Consider the following 16,237-nt stretch of genomic DNA (forward strand, 5'->3'; position numbering starts at 1 on the left):
ATCCACCAAGGAAAGCAGCTGCTGCAATAATGTTTGCTGGAGGATGGGAGGCATCCTGTAAGTCAGCAATGAGTGCTGAGTTCATCCTGGCTTCCCCAGGATGGTCCAAGCAGCTGCCAATGGTGCTTCTGACTGTCCACTGCCTTCTGAATATCAAGGCCAGCAAAGGGCAGGTGGAGGTGAAAAAGACTTAACCTTCTCTTGGCTTTGTGTGCAAGTCAAACCTTTATTTTATGGTGCCTTAGCTTTAAGTAATCAATAATCCTTAGAGGATAACCAAAAAAAATCCTAAAAATGGAAGCTTATACATAATTGGACACACCATAAATAATCTAAATATTTTCACAATAGGATTTACAAACCAAGGATTAGCATTTCTTGTTCCTGTGAAAACTTCTGAGAAATATTTTTTTCTTTAATAATAAAGAGTAACAAACAAAACGAAAAAACAAAAACCCATACCGTCTAGCAGGGTGCCAAAGTGTATAACCTGCAAGTACTCCTTTTCCCGCATAAAACCTTTGAGGGGAGTGGCCCAGCCTTCACTCAAAACTTGGACCCACTGAAGATCCAGCTGCAAAACACAAAAAAGCAGGTGAACATTTCCATAAGCTCCGTTTTCCAGCCATCTGGCCCCAGGGCAGTCCATTCTTATTCAGTTGACAGGAGAATGAAGGCAGAACCTTTTATGATTTAAGCGTTTCCATATGTAATGCTGACCCATGATCTAGGGGCTGGAGAAGTTTGAGTCTAGAACTTTCTGTGGGAGAGTGGTGAAAAGATTTCAAATTGGGATGATTTCTTTGAACGCTTTAGGCTGTATTTATCCTTACAATGTGCAACTGTGTTGAAGATTCACTGTTCATTCTTTTTTCCACAAAAACTCTGGTTTGGCTACATTTTTTTCACCAAATGTGTTAGTTATTTGACTGAACTGAGCAAACCATTGACACTAAGATAAATGTCCAGGGACTTCCCTGGTGTCACAGAGGTTAAGAATCCGCCTGCGAATGCAGGGGACACAGGTTCGAGCCCTGGTCCGGGAAGATCCCACATGCTGTGGGGCAACTAAGCCCGTGTGCCACAACTACTGAGCCTGCGCTCTAGAGCCCATGAGCCACAGCTACTGAGCCCGCGTGCCACAACTACTGAAGCCCGTGCGCCTAGAGCCCGTGCTCCACAACAAGAGAAGCCACCGCAATGAGAAGCCCATGCACCACAACGAAGAGTAGCCCCTGCTCGCCGCAACTAGAGAAAGCCCACGCGCAGCAACAAAGACCCAACGCAGCCAAAAATAAACAATAAATAAATAAATTTTTTTAAAAAAAGACAAACGTCTAAAATTCTTAGCGTGATACTGACAGGCCTTCAAGCTCTGGCCCCAGGGGCTCATGTAGGGATGTCCACCTGCCCCCACTCCCCACCTAGGGGCCTAGTCACCAACAGTGCCAGACAGTGTGCAGTCTGAACACACACGTGGTTTCAAGCCCATCCTCCCCTCTACCTGAAAACCCTGTTCGTCATTTAAAACCCAGCTCAAAAAATAAAAATAAAAAAATAACCCCCCCCAAAATAAATAAATAAATAGATATAAATAAAAGTAAAACCCAGCTCATGGGTCACTGCTCTGAAATCTTTCCTGTCACCCCTAGGATCAAAAGAATTAATCGTTAGATTCTTTGAAGTTCTTCTGTACCTTGCAGACCATTTTGTTATTGGAACTATTATTCCACACTGTAATTATAATTATGTGTTTCTCACCTGCCTGGAGCATTGGAAAACTCAGAATTTATTGTGTTTATAAGTTCGTCATGACTTACTAAAGCCTGGGTCTTCATGAGCTGAAGCACATTCCCAATGTACTCTGCCTCTTAAAAAAATGTCCAGGGGCTTCCCTGGTGGCGCAGTGGTTGAGAATCTGCCTGCCAGTGCAGGGGACACGGGTTCGAGCCCTGGTCTGGGAAGATCCCACATGCCGCGGAGCAACTAGGCCCGTGAGCCACAACTACTGAGCCTGCGCGTCTGGAGCCTGTGCTCCGCAACAAGAGAGGCCGCGATAGTGAGAGACCCGCGCACCGTGATGAAGAGTGGCCCCTGCTCGCCGCAACTAGAGAAAGCCCTCGCACAGAAACGAAGACCCAACACAGCCAAAAATTAAAAAAAAAAAAAAAAAAAGTCCAAGGTTTTAATGGATACCAAAAGGTTACCAGTGAAGACCTGATCACCTTATATGAACCAACTAACACTAACCAGTAAACAGGCGAAGGCATCTGCAGGGCTGTTTGCTGGGATTGCATCGTAACATCTTCTAGGTAGCAAAATCAATGCAACCAAAGCTCCCTCTCCTCAGACTGGACTCTCCCTGATGAGGGAAGAGTGGGATGTGCAGAGCAGGAAAAAGATCAAGGCATTCATGTCACTTTAGATCAGGGTTGCTTCTTGTTTTCTTCAAATTCCTTCTCAATGGTCCAAGAAACACCTGTATTCTGGACAAACTATTTTCTCAGCAACTGCCAACAAATAATTACTGCCTAATGCTTGCACGCTGGCATAACTGAAGGTATAATGACAACCATATAAAACTGTCCTCTGCAAATATAGAAGTTACGTTCCCAGTCTGCCTCTGTACATGGCATTGATCAGCTGCCTTGTGGCAACACTTGATGAGAGATTTTCTTGAAGAAGAGGTAAAAAAAAATTGGCAAAATGAAGTGTTTTTCTTTATAGGCATTGCATTTTCCTTATGCCTACCTTCCTTATTCATTAAGAGTAATTGTAAATGGATTATAATGACTGACATTAAGCCTAAGTCTCCATTAGCCAGTGTGCACCCTCTTACCTTGGTAATTGATAACGAAGGGAGCACTTCGGCCTCAGCTCGGACTTGGTCGAGTTTGTTTTCTGGCACAAAGAGTTCGTGGATGCCTTTGATTATAGTGTGGGGTACAATGTTCTGAAATGAAGCAGACTTGGTAACAGTTTGGAATGAAAACTATAAAAAGAACACTTCAGTAAACAGATGATCTTTTATGACTGTATAAAACTATTAAAAAAAAAAAAAAAAAAAGACATTCAGTCCACCCACCTGCTCCTGTAGAAGTTCCACCACCTGCTGCACACAGTCGCTCACCGAGGACAAATTGGTTTTAAGCACAAGCTCAGGAGTTTCAGGTTTCTCATAATCGGAATCAATACCCGTAAACCCTGCAAGGCAGAAGGCTGAAAATCACATCTGCACCAACAGAACAATCTTTTTACTCAATAAGACATGACACATGTTGCAATAATGTTTTCAACCGCTGTATTCAGATTAAAACAGAAAAGGTCAAACAGCTATCCTTGCCCTCTAGCCATAGATAAGAACATATACAGCTGTGTTTTCAATACAGAAAGCCCCGATTATCAACAAAATCTGTCTGAGTCCAAGCCCTCTGCAGCTGATTAGAATGGAAAAGGAAAACAAGTAGGAGGAAAACTGAAAGATTCCTCCTCCACACAGGCACATACACATATCCATTTTAGTTCTCTAAACTTGATTGCTTGTGGCTGGGGTGATAGTTCTTGAAAAATACAAGCCCACATTTTAACTAGCCCACGGACATATTGAAGATATTACAGTTTGATAAAAAGTTGTGTGCACTATATGCAATTTTGGAAAACAGTTTTTGAAACTTCAGACAGATTTCTGGGCACAGACTAATAAGAATTGGTGGCATAAGTAAGTGGCAAAGATACCGCTGAACTGGCTCTCCTACCTTTGATCTCCCCAGCTCGGGCCCGTTTGTAGAGACCTTTTACATCTCTGCTTTCACAAATGTTTAGAGGCGCATCTACAAATATCTCAAAGAATGGCAGTCCTGCAGATTCATGGATTTTGCGGGCATTCTCACGATCCTGGAAAAAAATTACCTTTAAGAATGTAAGAAGAGGGACTTCCCTGGTGGCGCAGTGGTTAAGAATCCGCCTGCCGGGCTTCCCTGGTGGCGCAGTGGTTAAGAATTTGCCTGCCAATGCAGGGGACACGGGTTCGAGACCTGGTCCAGGATGATCCCACATGCCGCAGAGCAACTAAGCCTGTGTGCCACAACTACTGAGCCTGCGCTCTAGAGCTCACGAGTCACAACTACTGAGCCTGCATGCCACAACTACTGAAGCCCACACGCCTAGAGCCCGTGCTCCGCAACAAGAGAAGCCACCACAATGAGAAGCCTGTGCACCACAACGAAGAGTAGCCCCCAATCGCCGCAACTAGAGAAAGCCCACATGCAGCAACAAAGACCCAACACAGCCATAAATTAATTAATTAATTAATTAATTAAAAAAAAAAAAAAGAATCCGCCTGCCAATGCAGGGGACACAGGTTCAAGCCCTAGTCCGGGAAGATCCCACATGCCGCAGAGCAACTAAGCCCGTGCGCCACAACTACTGAGCCTGCGCCCTAGAGTCCATGAGCCACAACTACTGAGCCCACGTGCCACAACTACTGAAGCCCGCGTGCCTAGAGCCTGTGCTCCCAACAAGAGAAGTCACTGCAATGAGAAGCCCGCGCACCACAACAAAGAGTAGCCCCCGCTCACCGCAACTAGAGAAAACCCACGTGCAGTAACAGAGACCCAACGCAGCCAAAAATAAATTAAAAAAAAAAAAAAGTTGGCAAAGAAAAAAAAATTAAAAAAAAACAGAATGTAAGAAGAGGTTTCATAATGAAATTCTTCATCACAGAATACTGTGTGCTCTGGTCGTCCATGACCTTAAGATAACCCTGGGGTTTGAGCTCTTCAGAGGTGTCAGGAAACTAGCCCTTTAGAGAAACTCCAGAAATTTCACTCCAGTAAACAACTCTCCCAAGTACTTTCCAAAAAAAAAAAAAAAGCGAACAAACAAACAAAAAAGAATGGGAAAGAATCCCAACCAAAAGACAGGGCTGGCAATATAAGAGCATTTCATTCAAAGGATGTGTTCAAAGTACATAGTGTCTTATATGTAATTCACAGAAATTTCCTGTTTTAAAACAAGAGGAGTAACACTCCACCTCGTTGATTTCAACGTTGAACACACATAACCTGATGCATTGGTGATGAACTGCTGTTTTCTTTAGTAAGCTAAGCTCTCTGACTTTTTGGAGAAATACTGGCTTGGCCAAAAAGTTCGTTCGGGTTTTTCCGTTAAGAGGGACAGGGAAACCCAAAGGAACTTTTCGGCCAACCCAATAAAATTACCGAGCTTTGGAAATTTTTCTTGTTTAACTTTCTCTTCCTTTCAACTCTGGCCAAGTGTACCTTACCATTGTGAAAGTGGAAGGGTTTATGTCACCTGGTGCCCTCGCATCTGGAAACGAAGGGACTCTCTTTATATAACCAATATTAAAGAGAGGAAATTAGGGAGCAAGTGGGGGAGGGAGAGCCAGTGGGGGAGACTGAAAGTATGACATTCCTCTGTCCTCCCCTCCGCTGGCTCCTCATCCTGGCAGCTTGAGAGCACCGGCGCTGTGCGTGGCAGTTGTGTGCGTTGCCAAAGCATTTTACCTTTGCAAAAGGAGAAATGAAGCTGGTAATGCAGACCAGACCAGCGTCGGCAAACAGCCTGGCCACCTCAGCAATCCGGCGGATGTTTTCTTCTCTGTCCCAAGGAGAGAATCCAAGGTTTTTGTTGAGGCCATGACGGACGTTGTCCCCATCGAGGGAGTAGCAAGGGATGGCGTGGGAGACGAGATTCTCCTCCAGAGCAAAACTGATCGTTGTTTTTCCAGCACCAGAGAGACCTGTTCAGAATGGGCAAGACAGGACAGGCGTTGTCTCTGACTGTTTAAGATAATAAATTGTGCTCTGAACCTAATTGTGAACTGATCCTAATTTTTACCTAATTCAAACATAATTAAACCCTCATTACAATCACTGGATTGACCTCAAATCAAAACCATTCAAGTCTAGAAAAAGCAAAGTTTACTACAAGTCAAGTACTAGCATTTCTTTCAAATCTTGAAATAACTATTTGTCCCTTGTTAGGATTATAGCCTTTCAAAGCAAAAGGGGTTCATCAATAGGGAGACCTTGGCAGGCTATGTATGGTCCTTGGTGTGTTCTGCTTCTGAGATGGGCTGGGACCTGGGACCCTTTACCAGAGTGCTTGCACCTGGACAAACGTCTCCTGGAGCAACAGAGTACAAAGAAACTGTAAGGGACTAAAAATACCTGCACGCTTCCACAGCTGGGGCAAATTATAAACAATAAGATGCAAAAAGGCCAGAAACCAGCTGCCATTTCTGGGGTGCAGGGAGCAAAAGCAGGGTACTGTGCATGACTCCTGCACACGGCACCACCACCAAGGGGGTCAGCCGACCGCCTAAGCCGCCCCTCCAGCCTGACCACCCATCTGCCCCTACTCGCATCCCATTTAAGGAACCGGTTTGCCCCACCTTAGGAGTGAGCAAGGGCAACTGTTTGTTTTCGCTCCCTCATGATGCAGCAGGGACCTCAATAAAGCCTTGCCTGAACTCCTTGTCTGGCCTCTTATCAATTTCTATTGATTAAGGAGTCCAAGGACCTGAGTTGGCAACACTTTGCCCGCAGAGTATTTGATAGATTAGAAAGTTGTGCATACAAATTCAGATTATGGCTTCTCTTGAAAAAAAATCAGAGGCTCCGGCAGTGGTGTCCTCATATCCCCTTATGAGAGCAATCAGCTGGAGGGAGGGACAGCCAGCCCTTGGAGACTGGGAGGCCCACCTCCCTTGTAGGTGCTGCTAAGCACCCATCTGATAAGAGAACCAACATACTCTCCTTTTGTTTTCAAGATTTTCCAAAATGATCCTCAAAACATAAAGACGGAGAACCACCCTGAGCTACGCTGTAGATGTAGTTAGAGTTGCCATATACTCTTAGGTGTCTGGAGTCTTTACATGAGAGTGGAGTTACAAGGTGCCTTTTACCATGGCTTCAAAGCACAGTGATTGGGAACACACACTATAATTTCTACATGAGGGAGAATGTAAGGAGAAAGGGAACGAAATGCTACCCACCAAAATTACTTAAGAGCTCAAAATCTGAACCACCCTGGAAAAGGAGCCTTCTAAAAATTCAGTTGTTCTAAAGATCTCTGAACCTGAAGAAAAATGCAGTTGATGCCAAGCCACTGTCAGACAGCACCCGGAAGAGGAAAAGTCAGGACGGGGGCAGAAAAGAAAGTCAAGAAATTGTTAATACAGAGAAGACAGCAGGGGGAAAGAGGAAAAAGAAAAAGTAAGAGTAAAGAAGGGATGCAGGAGAGACTTGGAAAGAAAGGTGATATATGAAAGGTAAACAAGTATTTTCCATATTTTTAGTTATGTTTTAAAGTCATGCCCTTGGCTTTGACAGAGGATCATTAGAAGAAATGGCTACGTGAAGAATGTGTTGGCAATCTTTGTAAATCAAGGCATTGTCTATTACATCTTTATGTAATTCAGTTTCATTTGGATAGAAATTAATGTGATAAATTCCTCTTAAAAGTTATGTCCAGTTGTGGGGTAGGAGAAATGGGACTCCTGAATCTCTGGTACGTTCTCTTGCATCAGAAAATGAGAGAAACAATAGAAATTTCTAACACAGTTAGCTGTATTAAAATAGATCATTGGAACATTTATTTTAATACACTGACGTAACACCAATTACATTTACTGAGAGTTTTACTAGGGACCAGGACTTGTGCTAAGTGCATATATGCTTTATTTCATTTTGTTCTACCTATACCTCTATGAGGCAGGTATTATCTTTATTCTCATTTTACAAATAAGGGAACCGAGGCTTAGAGAGTTGGTTGGCTTGTCCAAAATCACACAGCTAATGTAGGTGAAGCCGGTACCCAACTCCAACTCTCTAGATTTGAAGTATTTGGTTTCTCCTGATTTGCCTGGTCAATATCCAACATCTGTAACACGAGAATAAAAAATAAACTAGGAAAAGATGACTTTTTGAGAGTAAGAAAAGATAGAGGAAGTATACCCTTGAGATTTTTTTTTCTCTTCTACCTGTTCTTTTTGTCTTTTCAAGGGTGTTTTACATTAAGAAAAATGGACTCTGTGGGTATGTCCTGATTCAAAATTTGGACAAACTCATGAAGGCAAAACATCTCACGAAGGCAAACACATAGCAAGAGGGAAACGTCTGGAGCACGCTGTTTTATTCACTGCTGCACGTCACGTCTCTCAGAGGAAGCGGGGGAAACATATCAGGAACTGCGGCAGGTGAATCTGCCTTCTAGAACACAGCAGCCTCCTTGCCCTCTGTCCAGCCTCACCCTGGAAGCAGGGAAAGTTGTTCTTCCAGGGATGAATGAAACCCGGAAACCAAGGGCAAGTGCCACAGGCACTAGGAAATAACTTGAAAGAGAAGAATGAGGCTGCTTTAGACAGGAATAGGAAAGACTCAGAATAGCAAGAAAAGACGCAAGGCAGGTCCTCGCTTGTTGTGTTGTTTAGAACTATCTTCAGGTTAGAATAAATTAGTATTTGTGAGCAAACAGTAACACGTAAGTTGATTTCATAACCTGGATAAACATATCTTTGCATCTGAGTTCATCTCCATATGAAATATTATGTCTACGACATGAACCTGTTTTTTTCTTTTGAGTCCAGCTTATGTCGGACCTGCATTCCCAGGAATCAAATTCCTCTACCTTTTACTCAAGAGTATAAGGTAACAGCCGAGGACTAATTCCAGTTCTGTCACTAACCCTTAGCTTTGACAGTCTGGGGCTATAAAAACACAAGAAAAGGGAGATTCATTTGGACACCTCGGTGGGAATGAGTTCTTTTTTTATACACAAGGGACAATACTCAGCTACACAGAAAACATTAGTTTTGCTTCTTGCAGAGATTTTAATTTTTTTAAATAAGTAAAATAGCCCCCTAGAATATTAAAACATCAGAAAAGAATAAAGAATATCTCTAATGGACAGCCCAATGCTTGATGTCAAATTAGGAGAGCCCCATTCATAATTGCCAGTTAATGTGTTTAGGCATGAAATTAAGAATTACAGAATTCCTTAGAGCTGAATGGGAATGTCATAATCAACTTGTCCCATCCTTTCCTGCCAAAGAGGTGAAAACAGAGAACTAGAGACATTCCATGACTTGATGGAAGTCCTATTTCTCACTGATGGGTAGAGTTAGGACTAACACCCAAGCTTTCTATTACAGCTCTCAGCCTCCTTCTAATGTTGAAATACACATGTAATATGTATGTGACACTATCTTCCTAAAAATTGTGTGTCACCATCAGTTTTCCATTAAAAAATATATAGATCTCAACACAGCATACCTGTCAGCCACACGGTACATCCTCGGAATCCACCCCTTGTTCCAACCACCTGCCCTCTCTTATTCCTGCTCACATGATGCGCCTGATACACAACATTGGTGGATTTCTGCTGGGTCTCCTATGAAACAAGAGCAAGCGCAATATTCAATTAATAAAATAATAAATCTCATATGTATACATATAATAAAATAATAAAATAACAGATTACATAAATAGTCTTCCGTAACAGAAACTCCTTTTTTTATAATTGGCATACAGAGTAACATTAATTAACTCTACTAATTTAGAAACAGACACTGCCTTTAGCATACTCATCACCGCCCTTTGAAAGTATAATTTGAATGAGGCAATTATTGATGCAATGTAAAAGTTCTGGTTCCATGACATATTAAAATGTGTACCTTTAGGTAATGGTTAGGGGAATGTCTTTGTTTCTGTAAATGCATGTTCTTCCCAAGTCCCATGGGCATGAACTGAAAACAGCCCAAATACTCCAGCCACTGAGGAAATAATAGGGTGAGGCTGGTTGAGCTCCTCTCTAGAGAGCTGGGAGAGGCCCCGATCACAGAACAAAGAGTTAGAGGCCATTATACCCCTCCTGCTCCCACCCAGACACAGACGTCAGCAACTTGAGAGTTGATCCCCGAAATAGGACTCCTCTTCCACAAGTACTGAAATCTGCTTCCACTTTCCCAAGGGTCAGTGTATGAACTTTTTAATCTTTCAAAAAGGCCTGAAGAAATGGAAATGTACCAGTTATTAGTCTTGGAGGCTAACTCAAATCTCGAATGTCTTTATTTTGGCTGTAATAAAATCAGCCCCGTGAGGGCACAGATTATCTGATCCTGACCCTAAACTCTGACTGGAAGGTACATGTCTGATGAATAAAAAAAGGTAAAAATGAGTCAATAAATACAGTTAGTGGTGGACATTTAAAAAAATAATATGTGAAGATGTGATCCAAGGGGGGAGGGGGTGGGTCAGGCGAACCCATAATGATGGTTAAATAAAAATAAAAAGGTTGAGAACTGCCCATATGTGTCTCTGGTATGGTAATTAAATTTCTAATGACAGATGTAATCCAAGTTGCTGAACTGTAAAAATCTATGAAGGCTTTTAAACACTGTACATGTATACCCACCAGAGCTAAAAAAAAAAAAAAGCTCCAATATTCTTTGAGCAAGACCCAGAGAGTCTTAGAAAACTCTGGGTCACATGAGGGCAACTTTTACATTCTGGAGCAAATTAAATCACCTCTTTATGCCTTTCCTTTGGGAAAAAAAAATCAAGGGGAATACAAATAGGACTGTTTGGAGGCTTATATAGATAATGGATGGGAACGTGCTCTGTAAATGGCCAAGTTCCCTACAAATGCGGATGCTGACAATGATTATTCAGTGTATAGCTGCAGCAGGAGAGCCATCTGGATTAGGATCAGGAAAACCACTTCAAGACCAAGGAGGAAGGAGCCCCCTGCTGGCCCTTGGGGGCTCAGAAAGGCAGTGCACACCCGTGGGGTGGGCCTGCTAGTGAGGCACAGAGCCCAACAAAGGGGCCAGCTGGCAGGGAACAGCATTATCAGTGTCAGCGGGAGCCAAGAGGTAGGTGTTGAAAGCTGGGATCGGCTGGGTTAAGTTACCTAAAACTCTCCAAGGCTAGACGCTCTGATCATCCATCAAACAAACCTGGTCAGAACCCAAGACTTGGAAGGGGTCGGGACACAGTAGACAGCAGGGGTGGCTTGCACGAGAGGATTCATAAAGGGGGATAAATGAGGCTAGTCCATGTGATATTCTAGCCATATTTTCCCTGGGTGAATAAATCCCCTGAAGGTATCCTGAGTCTTTTGTGCCAAGTACACTTTATGGCTCGAGGATAACATTAAAATTTTCTTTCTCTCCATTTCCTTGTTAATCACTGCCATTAAATTCAAGAACACTGTGTGTGGATATCAGGCCCACAAGTCAGTTCATCTGTTCATTCATCGATTCTTTCGGTAAATGTTTATGTAAATGAGCTCCTACTAAGTGCCAGGGGCCATACTAGGCACTGGGAATATAGTACTAAACAAAGCAGAATTCCTGGCAACATTTTAGGGAGAAATACAGACAAAAAGATCAAGTAACTGGGCCCCTCAGAGAAGAGGGAGGGTCTCAGACATATATCTCTCTACTGTATGAAGTGTATGGCTGTTAGCATAACTGAAGCCATCTTGGGCTGTTACAGTCTCTCCTGTTCTTCTGCTGACCCTGCCAGGGACTGTAATGTAAAGTGAATCACTTCTCTGTCATCGAGGGCTTTGTAGTTAATACATGTTGTTTAATAATCATTAGAACCAGGTGACCTCTCCTCTATGCCCTGTTAGTCCCCAAACAATGACGAAAACCTTCACTGACGTATTCCTGATGCCCACGAAACTCGTTACCCGTTCGTAAGTCTTGACATAGAAAGGCACGTCCTGTTTCCAAGTACCTACCGCCATACTCTAGGTTAATATAAAATTGTCCCAGTGGCCCCGCGGTGGCACGGAGTACAGCTGTGAACGCTTCTGGATCGTTGTCGACACGATCCTGATCCCATCCTGTGAGTAAGTTACCCCATAATGAACTGATCCATTGATTATATGGAGTTGCCTGCCTCATTTTTTTCAGTCTCAAGATGCCTTCTTAGTTCAGTGGGCACTATGTGTTCCCTCAGTCCTCTGACATGAAGCTATATAAAGAATACCTGCAACTCAATAATAAAGAGACAACCCACTTTATAAAAATGGGCAAAAGATTTGAACAGTCACTTCACAAAGGAAGATGCACAAATGGCCCATAAGCACATGAAGAAGGGCTCAAAGTCACTAGTCATGAGAGAAATGCAAATTAAAACCAAAATGAGACACTACTGATAATATCTAAAGTCAGCAAGGATGGGCTCTCATATGCTTTTGTTTGTTTTTTAATTTTAATTTAATTTAATTTTTATTTATTTACTTATTTTTGGTTGCACTGGGTCTTTGTTGCTGTGCGTGAGCTTTCTCTAGTTGCGTCGAGCCAGGCCTACTCTTCGTTGTGGTGCGCGGGCTTCTCACTGCAGTGGCTCCTCTTGTTGCAAAGCACAGGCTCTAGGTGCGCGGGCTTCGGTAGTTGTGGCTCATGGGCTCTAGAGCGCAGGCTCAGGAGTTGTGGTGCACTGGCTTAGTTGCTCGGCGGCATGGGGGATCTTCCTGGACCAGGGCTCGAACCCATGTCCCCTGCATTGGCAGGTGGATTCTTAACCACTGTGCCACCAGGGAAGTCCATGTGCTCTCATATGTTGATAGTGGAGGTGTAAAGTGGTCCAACCATCTCAGAAAAAAACCTGGCAGTTTCTTATAAAGCCGAACATTTACCTCCCTTAAGGACTCAGCAATTGCATTCATAGACATTAACTCAAGAGAAATTAAAACTTATACCCACAAAAGGACTTGTACAAGAATATGATTAGCAACTTTTTTGGACAAAAACTGTAAATAACCAAGTGTCCATCAAATAGGAAAATAGATAACAACAACAACAACAAAACAAAACGCCCAGATTATAGAATACTCTTCTAATGGAATACTAATCAGCAATAAAAAGGAATGAGCTACTGATATATGCAACGTGGATGATAATAAATGAAAACATTTTGCTGAGTCAAAGAAGTCTTACCCAAAAGAACTACGTGTGATTCCATTTATATGACGTCCCCCATCAGGGAAAACTAATTTGCAAAGTCAGAACAGCAGATGCCTCTGGGTGATGGCAATGCTGTACGTCATGATAAGAGTTTGAGGTACACAGGTGTTTGCATTTGCCGCAACTCATGGAATGTACACTTAAGATGGGTATTTCATTACATGTAAGTTTTACCACATGCAAAAAAAGAACCATTAAAAAAGAAAAACTAAGCAAATACGAAAATACCTAATAAGATTCAGGTGGTGGGGGACTTCCCTGGTGGCACAGTGGTTAAGAATCTGCCTGCCATGCAGGGGGACATGGGTTCGATCCCTGGTCTGGTAAGATCCCACATGCCGCGGGGCAACTAAGCCTGTGAGCCACAACTACTGAGCCTGCGCTCTAGAGCCTGTGAGCCACAACTACTGAGCTCGTGTACCACAACTACTGAAGCCCGTGAGCCTAGAGCCTGTGCTCCGCAACAAGAGAAGCCACTGAAGTGAGAAACCACCCCCTGCCCTCCGACAGCAACTAGGGAAAGCCCACGCGCAGCAACGAAGACCCAACACAGCCAAAAAATAGAAAAAAGAAAAAAGATTCAGATGGTGGAATGATATTGTTCAGCACAGCTGCGTTTGTGGAAAAGGGCTCTGATCCCATCACAGCACGTTTGACTTAAGGGGCTGCTGCCCACCTGTGCACGTGAATGCCCCCCAGTGCTTAATTTGTCCACAGAGATGGGTTTTTTTCCTCTCTTTTGGCTGTTCCTTCTCCCTAGAGGCTGAGATCCAGAATAAACTCCAGGCTTTGCTAGTCTTCTGTGGAAACTTTGTTATGATCTTGTTAATTGCCTCCCCAACAAGCACTTGGTTTTCCAAAACCATCAGAGTCCACCGGAAGGAACTACTCTCTTACAGTGTGTAATAGTTAATCTCTGAACTTTTGGTTTTTATTAACTGCATCTTAATCATGGGTGTTTGTCCAGATTTTCTATCACTCCAACAATGTTTTAAACAAACAAATAAAATCTTTTCAGATGGCCAGGTACTGGGGTTTTTTTGTTTGTTTCGGGAAGATATTTTGCTTCTTATTTATCTCACATTTACCCTTGATTTTCTCCAAAAGGCAAACAAATAAAATAGAAGCAGATGTTTTGAAGGATATTTGAACTGCAAAGGGGTGAGGCAGCCGAAAACTTTTCTTTTCCTTGTGGAAACCCTTGCTTCCTTCTTAAGAGCATATGGTGTTCTAAGCTTCGGAAAGAAAGTGGCCGTCAGAAAAAGGATTCTCTCTACGGAAAGCAAAGCACATGTTAAAGAACAAATGCTTGCCTCCCTGTGAGTAGAAAAGGAGCACACAGACGTCCACGGCACCTCGTCTAACACTGACACTTAACCGGAAGTGGCCCAGAAACCACAAAGTTGGTGGCATACTTCTATTCTGGGTTCCTAAGGAAAAAAAAATGCAAAACTCCCTACCTTCTTCCAGGTCCCCTACCCAGAAAAACTCCCAGGAGTCGCATGAGGATGGGTTTTGGCGTCAAGCAAATAGGGGTTTGAAACCCTCTTCGTAACCTACTTGCTCAGTGACCCTGGGCAAGTGATAAACATCGTCAAACCTCCATTTCCTGTTCTGTAAAATGGGGCTAAGAATAGTTTCCTCATAGGGCTGCTGAATGGATTAAATAATTTTCTATATAAAGTATCAAAGAAAATACATGACAAGGTAAGATGTTGAGGCTGATGAGGCCCAGGAGGCATTAATCTACTCTGGAGACATCATGGTAGTTTGAGGCCTAAGTCACCCAGATTTAGAAGTGTTCTAAGGCTTAGGCCCACTCTAAGGCAAGTCTGGGGAGGTGGGGCTCATGATCAAGTCAGACAATGGATAGGAAAGCAATTTTGTAGGGGTGAAGCATCACACACACACACATATGCACACGCACGCACGCACAGGAGCACAGGAGGATATTGTTGCCGTTCTGATTATCATTTTCTTTGACCCAAAGCCCAGCCAGTAACATGCCTCTCCAAGGTGCACCAGTTTGAAGCCTCCTTGTTCTACCCACCCAACACTTACTGCTCACCTGCTGGCTGTCTCAGTCATGAATGCTTGGTCACCGGCATGAGGATGGCCTTTGCCCCAGGTTAGCCTCATGAGCTATTAAAGATGGGACTTTATCACCCAGCCCAGGGTTGCAGTGAGTTATCTCTGCCAGATCCACTCCTCACTCCCATCAGAGATGCCTAAAGGGGAGTATGAAGGAGCTTCTGGAACTCAGGGTGGGATAGGCTAGGTCACAGCAGGCCTTGGTTTCGCGTGCCTAGAAGAAAAGATGCTACATGGGGAAAAGACTTCAAATGATTTCATGGCGGGGCGGGGCACCCTTGGAGCCAAATCAGAGCCTGTGCTACAGTGAGTAGGCTTATGAAAGAGAGGGCGCTGGAGGAATGAGGAAGCTGGAAAGCGAAGGTCAGTTTACGAGTTTCTCAGTGCTCAAAGGCTTTTGGTGTGTGCCTAATGTCTTCAATCAAAAACAAGTAAGTGGATTTGAATTCCCTCTACACCCTCCTGCCTCCCCCGCAGTGCAAACAAATCCACTTTCCTTCTCTAATGACAACTCTGCTGTTGCCTTTGAATTTGGCCCTCACTGCTGTTGGGCTATGGTTTCATTGCTGTCTTGCTAATTAAAAGTGTCCCAAACCTCCCTGACCTCGGTGTGCAGTTTGAAGATTCATTTAAAGGTTTGTCTGCAGAAAGCAGCAACCTCAGTAATCACCCTCTCAGGCTCATGGTAGGAGCTCCACTCTCACAGCCATTATCTCACTTACCGTTCAAAGCCCGGGAGCTGAGGAGACTGTGCGTTGTGACCCATTTGCAGATCCTTAAACTACTGGCTGAAGTCCCACACCTGCACGATGCAGAACACACCGCCAGGCTTCCTGACTCCAAGTGCAGGTCTTACTCCTGCCCAGACAGAACTCCTAGTTTCCAGTCCCAGCTGCGGGACCTCTGTGTCACGGCTTCCTCATTGAGGACTAAATGATATCATGCATATCATGGCTTTTGATACTACATAAAAATGTAAACAATCAAAAGCTCATTCTCATTTCATTTTCATTACTTAACCTGAGTAGCTTCAAATGTTTTACCATTACAAATATCTATTTATATTTCTTTCCTTTCAGAGTATTTCCTTGGGGTCTATAGCCCAAAGTGAAACAACTGAGTATGAAAAGTTATAAACTATTT

At 43.4% G+C, this 16,237-nt stretch overlaps 1 protein-coding gene across 4 annotated transcripts in view; it reads right to left on the minus strand.

Annotated features, from left to right (window-relative positions):
* Positions 1–16,237, minus strand: part of PAPSS2 (3'-phosphoadenosine 5'-phosphosulfate synthase 2) — a 78,779-nt gene that overhangs the window by 18,878 nt on the left and 43,664 nt on the right. For all 4 annotated transcript variants that reach the window (XM_082423708.1, XM_082423709.1, XM_082423710.1 and 1 more), the window contains 6 exons: positions 9,297–9,414; positions 5,526–5,761; positions 3,756–3,894; positions 3,086–3,204; positions 2,840–2,953; positions 463–574 (listed from right to left, as the gene is read on the minus strand). In XM_082423708.1, coding sequence (XP_082279834.1) covers positions 463–574; positions 2,840–2,953; positions 3,086–3,204; positions 3,756–3,894; positions 5,526–5,761; positions 9,297–9,414 — 838 coding nt within the window. The remainder of the gene's footprint in view (positions 1–462; positions 575–2,839; positions 2,954–3,085; positions 3,205–3,755; positions 3,895–5,525; positions 5,762–9,296; positions 9,415–16,237) is intronic.

The sequence above is a fragment of the Balaenoptera physalus genome, assembly GCF_965194825.1.
Source record: "Balaenoptera physalus genome assembly, chromosome: 14".
NCBI lineage: Eukaryota > Metazoa > Chordata > Mammalia > Artiodactyla > Balaenopteridae > Balaenoptera > Balaenoptera physalus.